This window comes from Eurypyga helias, unplaced genomic scaffold, assembly GCF_000690775.1.
Source record: "Eurypyga helias isolate BGI_N326 unplaced genomic scaffold, ASM69077v1 scaffold8175, whole genome shotgun sequence".
In the NCBI taxonomy this organism is placed as follows: Eukaryota; Metazoa; Chordata; class Aves; order Eurypygiformes; family Eurypygidae; genus Eurypyga; species Eurypyga helias.
In genome coordinates this window covers 601-10,094 of record NW_010250719.1, presented here as the reverse complement: position 1 = coordinate 10,094, position 9,494 = coordinate 601, and the positions used below count along the sequence as shown (strand labels likewise).

The 9,494-nt window shown below is 39.2% G+C and overlaps 1 protein-coding gene across 1 annotated transcript; it reads right to left on the bottom strand.

Moving 5' to 3' along the window:
• Positions 1–196: 196 nt before the first annotated feature.
• SLC30A5 (solute carrier family 30 (zinc transporter), member 5) lies at positions 197–9,106 on the bottom strand (the record flags this gene model as incomplete). The annotated part of the gene is made up of 8 exons (XM_010151762.1): positions 197–456; positions 825–1,113; positions 1,730–1,900; positions 3,076–3,152; positions 4,354–4,441; positions 6,205–6,292; positions 7,707–7,792; positions 9,040–9,106. Coding segments are annotated over 8 exons (1,126 nt in total), but the record flags the coding sequence as incomplete, so codon positions are not given.
• Between the last annotated feature and the right edge of the window lie 388 nt (positions 9,107–9,494).

Below are 9,494 nucleotides of genomic sequence, written 5' to 3'. Positions count from 1 at the left end.
AGGGTGCCAGAGCACTGGAATGGGCTGCCCAGAGAGGTTGTGGGGTCTCCTTCTCTGGAGACAGTCAAAACCCACCTGGATGTGCTCCTGTCCAACCTGCTCTGGGTGAACCTGCTCTGGCAGGGGAGTTGGACTGGATGATCTCCAAAGGTCCCTTCCAACCCTGACCATTCTGTGATTCTGTACTATGTGTGTACTACTGTGAATGTGTTTGAAAAAAAAAAACAAAACAAAAACATGCACTTACCAGATTTAGGCACAAGAAATAGAAGATCTGCCTAGAATCATACTCTTCAAGGATTTGTTTCAGTGACTCCTTAATAAAGCGGGGTAACGACTGAGAGCTCTGCTGTAATGCGTCACCCATGAAGTTATAGAGAGGAGTGCCTTCAGGAGAATAGCCAATAAGTGTACCCTTTTGCCCTTTCCTGGAGGGGGAGGACAGGATATTGGCAGCTGCAAGGAAAGTATTGAAGTTTTTGTTGCTGTTTCTAAGCTTCACAGCTATTTTATAATTGTGTTTTATCATCAATCAAAGCTTACATGAAATTTGCAGGCAGCAAAGTGATCATTAACTTCATCTTGATGTCTATCATTAGATTTCATTGCTATGTAAGATTAGATCATCACTTCCATAACACAACAAATCTATCACACACTTTTTCTTTGTAGACAGACAGTAAAAGAGCACAAAGTTACAGGCTCTTTTATTAAAAAGAATCCATAAAAGCTCATCCAAAAGAATTTTGTGCACATCCATTTTCTGATTGGCTTTCCAGTCACGCAGACAATAGATTCATGAAAAGCTAAGTAAGAATACGTACATAAAATGAAGAAGACAGCACTCACTACCACCCCTCCAGAAAGAACGTGCTCTGTGCTTTCATGGTGTGGTGGCTTGTTCATAGCTCGAAGCTGGTCTGTTATTGGATGTGTCCAAAAGTTGCCGAAAAGCAGGGCACTAATGAAAGTGAGAAAGGATCCATATCGAGCACACGTGGAAGCTTCCATCTTGACAGAGCATATGGACTCCACGTAGAAATCCAGGATCACAACAAAAAAGATGACTGTTATGAAAGGCATGATGAGGGAAGACCAAGACTCTACTTTACTCTGAAAGAAAAAGTACATTTCAAACAGGATTATTCGCCGTTGCATGTGATTGTATGCACAGCATTAAATCTAGTTCACTTTCATTACAGACGTTTTCAGCAATCTATCGTAACATAAATACCTCTATGCTTTAAATTCATCACATAAAACCAACATTCCAGCTGCAGGAAGATGCACACAGCTAATATGCACTACAGTACCTTATTATAAACACTTTCATGTGTTCAAAAGCAATCCCGTGTGCAATCCCATGTTTGCAATAGTCTACCCTAAGCCTAAGCATGCAGGCACAATGAACGAAATTACAGTAGCCTACTCCTCAGAAACAGAGGAGCCCTCTATACAGTCATTAATACTTGTGCAATGTTACTATATGAATCCAGGATACAATATCTGAGCTAGAAACATGAAATAAAGTTATCACACAGAAGAGGAAATTATGGGATCATGCAGATATACGTCAAAATGTAGAGAAAAAATTTCAAACAGAGCCACCTAGAAAAATACAGATGGCAACTTCAGTAATTTTACAGCTATTTTAAAGAAAATATTTAAAATGCACTTCACAAGCAGAATCATTACAAAAAATTATTTACTTTTATACTTGCTATCTTACCTCTGTTGTCAGGGAGAGAACAATGACCCATGGGCACAACAGAAGGACAGAAACAAGATGAGACAAAGCTTGAAGACGCTTGGCTCCACCTACATCTACAGACAGTTTTCGGGAAGCCATGTGAAAACCAACCTTACAGCACAATGCCAGCACCAGAAGCAGTACTCCTCCCTGCAAACACAGAGGGATCCTGTTAGCATTTCTTGAGAGCCCAACACCTCACTCCAAACAAAGTGACACTTAGAAGAAAAAAAGGTTAATGTGCTTTTCTGAACTCATCAACAAGAGCCAAAGACAGGATATCTCCTCTAATTGTTACTCTAGTTAAGACCAGTAATACAGCATACGTGGTTATACTTCAGCACTACTCACAACAGACTAATACAGCTTGAAGCGTAAAACTCTCAGTAGTGTTAATCAGCATACAACAGTGGTGAACTGGCAGTGAACAGCATACAAGGAGGAGTAAAAATACCACACAAAACTGGGTTTCCCATCTTCCACTGCTGAAAAAGTGTTGAAAGTATACATAAAACCCATAAGTGTCATGTCACCTTGCCCTCTAATCCTTTAATAACCTCTTCGTTCGCTCACCTTTAGCCGCACCATACCATAATTCTTCACAATATTGCCTTTCAAAATTGTTCTGTAAATGAATCACAAAATACACACGCAGCATCTCATCTCCCTTAGATCACACTTACTTTGCACACAATGCCAGTCTCTCTAGCGTTTGATTTTTATATGAATACTTTCTCAGCTGCTCCATACATTTTTTTCCCTTGTTTTTAGTCCTCAGTGCAGCCACTTTAGCAACAAGTCTGAGGTACATCAGACAGGTCAATCCCATACAGTAAGATTTCGATACTCAGTTATTCATTCCACCACTTACAATGGGAGTGTACTACCAAGAAATATCAGAATCTGTGTTTTCAAATACAAGTGTCTAATGTAAAGGAAATATTGGGGAAAGATAAAGAAGCAGCAACAAAAGACAGACCCCAAAAGTAAGCATGGAACGTACTGTCATGAACATTATGAACATCCAGAACACGGATGACACGGAGTACTTTATGATCATTTTAATGAGGCTTTTTAGGTTATACATTACAGCAAAATCCTTACCAGCTACCCCAGTTTGAAGAGTGTATGCTTTGGCTTGCTGTATGGAAGCAGCTCGTACCCAATCAAGACGTGAAAATTAGAGTGCTAGTTCAGTTTCACTATAGGGTGGGGAGGTTGAATGTTTTTGTTTTAATTTAGGTTTAGGATTAGCTCTGAGCTGCTGAAATTCTTACCTACAAAACTTAGATAAGTATTAACCTACTAAACCACAAGTTCTTTACCTTGTGATCTGCAACACCCAGGAAAGCGATGATTGTATACAGAACATGGGTAAGAGCACTGTCATGATGCCCCTCAGCTAAATAAAAATTAAGGAAGTTTCATTCATTTTTTTTTTTTAACCAAAGAACAGGTAGATGTAGCCTAAGGCCATAAGAAGCAGAAGTAAGCAAACTGAGATTTAGGGTTTATCAGATCCCCAAAATTCCGTAAAGGTGAAAATATTTCCACAGAAAACGAATAGTTAAAAATATTTTTTTTGGGGGGAGATAAAGAGCATTTTAAAACATGAGAACACAGTCACTGTTGAATACTACACAGCACTCATGACAAAGGATTTATGTTAATTTTGGCAACCTGACTTTGAAAAATACACTAAATAGCATTAAAAATTAGACTGATTTACACTAAAAAGCAATACAACAGTGAGTTGTCTAAAATATGGTCTGTATCTTTCCAGCTTCTATGCACAATCCAGCAAAGATTAAAATAATGATAGCTTTTGGGAAAACTACAAGAGGGCACTTTAACAATGCAGTCACTGAAAACTCAGTGGATTAATCGATACTATTACTGAAGGTACCATTTGCATCTGTAATTCCATGTTTTCATCCTTCTTGTTTACTTTCACCTTGTTTGTTTTTACTGCCCATCCTCAGGTGTACCACTTTTTTGTCAGTACACTTCACTATGTTGAGAAGACCCGCTGAAAACTTACTTTGGAGTCACTTCCAATTAACTCCATGGCTTTGAAAGCGTGCTACCTAGCTTCCACTTGCAGTTTAAAGTCCGTTGTTGTGTGAGCTACCGCAGGCTATTTCACATCGCTTCTCAGCTCAGCAGACAAACTTGAGAGGACCACATTTGCAAAAGCACGAAACAATCTTCCCTGATACACCAAACACGACTGCCAACCATTTACTGCTCACACTTAGGCTAAAGCCATTATGTCTAGAATTTCTAAAAAACCGAGAACTGACCAAAAAAGCTTTGAGCAATCCTACATGGTCTGATATGTGCAAACAGGCAGGGAGTCTTTAACTACAACTTAAAAATCTACAGCTGTACTGTAAGTTACCAACAAAGCAAGCAATGCCATTCACCCAGCTGTACGTATCAGTATTTAGATGCAGAAGTAAAATCTTAAGCTCAAATAGTCTTGAAAGGTAAGATACTTATAAAAACGATGCAAGCGTATTTACTTCAATGCATTCAAATTCACATTCCCTCTTCTCCAGTAATAACAGGCATTTGCTCTTACACCTAGCAAGAAAGGATACGATGTTCTGCTATTTTAGCCATGAGGTCATCATTATCAAAAAGTAGTAAGCAGATGACAGCTATGATGAAAAACGCAGCACCTCTTGTCTGTAAAAAACAAACAAACAAACAAAAACCAAACAAAAAACCTGAATATGCTTGCAGTATTTTGTAACAGATTAATGTAAAAAATCGAGGAAATCAGCCCTCTCCCTCCCCACTTCCTGATCAATGTCAGCATGGTTTAGTTCAGTAAGAAAAACATGAGGAAAAGATATCTTTTCTTTTTAAGTGATGCTGACAATATAGATTTCTTTTTTTCAGATCTACCAGGTAAGTCAGGACAAATCACCACTATGACAAGCTAGCAGCCTGTACCTTAAGAACTTTAAGTGTGACTGCTCCCTTCTTCATGTTGTGTTTCTGCCTGCCAGAATGCAAAGCTACTTAAGCCTGAGGATTTAATATTTTATAGCATCAAGGAGCTAAGAACAAGATCTAGGGGGCAAACTGTAGTATTTTGTCTGATGGGAAGTGAAGGCTAGAGCACTGTGCAGAGGTTCTGAGAAAGCAGAGCTGCGCAATGCCTTCCTGAGGAAGGGACAGAGGTAACTATGAAACCCCAGCTCCCACAGCTTTTACCACCCTGACTTAAAACACTGCAATTTTGCTGTTCGTCATATGGCAAAAGACTGACCTCTGCAGCTGAAAACCACTGTTACAATTTATCTTCTGAAGCCAAATACAGCTACAACATTCTTGTTACAGAGTGCCAGCTGAACTTCTCTTTACCACAGTTAACCTCACAATGCTGAAGCATTCAGAGGACAGGGTTATCACTCCCTTGTTCCTGCTGCCTTAGTCGTGTAGCTTAACTGCTGAGCGTGGCCCACCAAGATACACACTGACAACAAACCACTCGGAAGCTCGACACTGCCCTTTGGGTGGATGGCTGGAGTACAGATTTGTCTTCTAGGTGAAGAACTTCCTGCTGGATGCCCTAACCATCTCAACACGAGGGGGGTGATGGCAGAGTGTCAGAGCAGATGACTGTGCTCTAAAGCCAGCCTGAAAGTATTTAGGGGACTCCAGCAGCAGTTATGAGACAGAGATTTCAAAACCCCCAGCCTGAGGCAGCACCAAACCAGACTTCGTTACACAGCAAGTACTCTAGCCTCAGGTGTATGACATCATAAGGTATCTTCCTTCAACTATCACTGTTTTTGAGGTAAAGTGGCCAAGACTGCTTGGTGCTGGAATAAGCTCATACCATTTAGAGCTAACTTGGCACAGTTAGAAAACGCCTTGCAAAACTGTGTCTAATGGGACTCAGACAAAGGATGTTTCAGGTCCAGATCTCTGATTAAGTGGAAAACTGGGCCCAAGTATTCAGCATATATAGGGTCATGCTCTGCATTAAAGTACTTAGACAACTTTTTAGCAGAAATAACTAAGTATGTGAAAAGCTACAGACTCTGAAGAGGCTAGCGCAAGCATCTGGAGACTGTATTGCTGGATTTCTGTGCCTAAAGGCCAGGACCACTACCTGCAGGTATGTTCCTTTGTCAGTCTCAACCCAAAATCCCATTGCAAAGAATGCTGAAGTGCAAAACAACATTCTCAAGGTTCCTTTCTGTCTACAAACAGAAAAACTTTACAGATATCTCCTAGGGACAGCTTCACCCGCTGTTTCTCTCTTCATGTATTTACTGTTTCAAGTAGTACATCTTATCATTTCACCACTAATTAAACTAAAGAAAGCACAGCTTCTATGAACGTAGGTAAAAAACACTGTTTGTTCTGAGTGAAGAAGTGCTTGAATTTACAGCATTCAGTACTTTTTACATGTGGTAAAATAGATTTTGAAATACCTTAGCTGGTCCTCCACCTGAGCTTGTGAACAAGACACTAAGGAGTGATAGCACAACCACATCATTGTGCTCAAACAGCAACAATGTCCTGTAAGAAAGTGAAATAAACAGGTCTGCTTATGAGGAGTTCCCCTCACAAGCTTAATACATATTATTTCAGCTAAAATTCAGTGGCACAGCCGTCAAAGATTTATCCTGTGATTTCAACAGTGACCTTAATTCAAAAGGACAAATGAAAATCTATCTGCCATCAGCAGCAATAGATGTCGTTGCGGACAGCTAGATGTATCACAAAACAATTAAATGCCTAAATCAAGGATCAGATTAAAATTCCTCATTTATAGATTACTTTAAATTGTACTGTCTTCTAGTAGCACAAGAAGATCCTGATTTGCTCAACATGGAACTATGTTACTATTCCCATTACAGTATCTCTAAACCAGAGTTTCTGGCTCCCAGAAAAAAAGAGGTCCTGTTCTGCCATATTACAACCTGTTCATTGAGGTGTTGATGGTCTAGCAGTTTATGCAACCTCAGAACCTCTTAATTGTTGAAAATAAGAAATTCTAACTCGCACACTATCTTCTTCAGATGGCAAGGCCCAACTAACAAGCTATACTGACAACTTTCCAGAGCAGAATATGAAAGTAATAAACACTGTCAAGTTTACCAGATGCTTCTGCCATTCTCCGCAGAGCAATACAACCTGCTTGGGCCCCTGTTTTTGGTTCTGTTTGGGAAGACTGCTAGCATCCCGAAAAGTATTTCTTAAAGAAATCCTATTATTCTCAGGTATTCCTTCTCCTGTGTAGAGGATAAAACTTCAACTTCATAAAATGTATTATTCAAAGCTTTACCTTCCCCTCTCTAAGGAAAGATGCTTTCTAACACATTAACCTTCATTTTTGGAAATCTGCTGTTATTCTTGTAGTTACTCAATACTGCTAAGAAACAGCACAAGTGATTTTACTTGGAGTGTAAGCACTAATGCTACCCAATTACAGCACAGCACAGGCATATGACCAGATAAAGCAGTGCCCTGCAACAAATGCATAAATTGATTCCAGTCACCTGGCACAGGAATACAAACTGCTCTCACTACCTGTCAAACCACGGACTTCAAACAGTTAAATAAACAGCCGGGGTTACATAAATGAGACCAGGAAAACAATGAAAACTACAGTCAGTAAAACAGTCAGTAATCTTGTTGTATCACTCACATCAGTAGTTTAAACACTCTCAAGACTTTCACTGGCATCTTGTCAAAGAAAGAATGAAGAAAATTACAAGTTCTACAGAAAATTATACGTAGTTTTCCCCCAGCACAACAGAGTTCACAAGCGAAAAGCATAAAGATTCATTTAAAATTAAAAAAAATAAATCAAGAGGCTGGCATCACGGGCTGCTGGACAGAAAACAAAACCCAAAGAAGCAAGACAGGGAAAGATAACAAAAATTAGCTTAAAAAGAGAAGACTTTTTTTACAGTAAATATATATTTACCTCAGTGGTCCACAAAGAGTAAGGCCAAAAAACCACAAGAGTGAAATGATGCATCCCACAACAGCATGTTTAAAAATTTTGATCCACTGCAAAAGAAAGGTATTTAATTATAATTTTTTTCCACACTTTCAAAAAAACACCCTATTATTAACATTCTGTTAGCACACTAACTGTAAAAATAGATGGAAAAACATATGCTCTGCAAGTTCTGCAAAGTGTCGAGTATGATTATCTTCTTACCTACTTTCCCAGGCAACTAATGCTTGTTTGGACATGTTACGAGCCAGTTACTTCTTTTCTACCACAGTACTAGATTCTACAGTGTAGTCTGAGATTTCTTTTAACAAAAAGGCTGAAAAAATATCAAGTCCATTTATCTGCCAAAGATGCTGTTTATTTTGTAATCTACTGTATATACCTGATAAATGTGTACAGAACTAGATAAAACATCAAAGATAAAGAGACTAAGACCTTAGGTCTGAAAATGTTTATGCTTGTGTTAAATTCTTTCTTTGGGAAGCAGGTTATAATTCAGCTATTCAATACATCATCAACTGTAAATGCAAGTTGAAGAAAAGAAATTAATTTGTAAATACATTGAACAAGACAAAGTGCCTATCACAAACATCTTCAAAATCCCAATTTTAAAATTTTTTAGCAAAAGTGAAACCATAAATGGTGGTTATTTTCCTGAATACAAGTCAGGGATGCAATTTATTCCTGTTTGCACTTCAAAATTCTGCCATACACGTCTAATTATGACAGCAGCAGACATCTAGAACACTTCTGAGGCTATCCTTCAGACTCTCTCTGCTCAGCACACACACTGCTGACGCTGTGCAGAAATTCTGCGCAGAGTCACAGAAAATCAAGATGAATATGGGGCAGGTGAAGAAAATTTATTTCTTACGAAACAGCAGGTTCCAACCTGGCCCTATTCTCGGGATAGTGGGAACTCAACACAGCCCTGAGGAGCAGTTAGAGTACAACGCAGCAGGCAGACAGGACTCTTTTGGTGTGGCAGACGTGACTGTAGCACTTCTAAACTGTACAAGTCAGCTAAACAAACTAATTTTCTTTTTGAAAATTCAACCCTCAAAATTTGTATGGAGGCAAGGCCCAATCTGTTCAAGGCACTCTCAAAAGGAGATGAGAAAAGCTAAAAATGCTGATGTTTTTTTACAGCATGCTAGACACATAGTTACACACTTCTGGAAACTCCAACCACATTTTCCAAGCGGAGTAACCTTGGTTCCGCTTTGACTTTCGCCGAAAGCCACACTCTTAGGCATATCTACAAAGATGTGAGTCGCTATTACATACATCAACTCACCTGACGCTTGGTTACCACTTTTCCGGAAGAAAATGGCTTTTGAAACAAAACCATAAAAAATGCAGACCTGTTAAAAGGAGAAAGTACTATTAGCATATAAGCAGTCAGCTTTTTATTCAAACCAGCTCTAAATAACTGGATCTCTCCTACCAGGCTCAGTTTACAAAACAGCTTGCTCTACATTTTTCATTCAAGGCCACACTGGCCTCAATCACTTCTGTTTTCCCTGCTGCATTGGCAATACCAAGGCGATGACAGGTGAACCTCAGCTCTGGTCAACTTTGAATGCAAGTTCTTCAGAGAATGGCTAATGGCAAATCTACCCGTGATTCAAAAGAACCAAAATAACTGATCCCAGAGGTTTTGAGGAGGAATAGTACTACGGTTTTTATTAGCCACCCAAAGCCTTTTTCGTATGTGTAATGTCAAATACACAGTCTTGTTAGAAAACGATA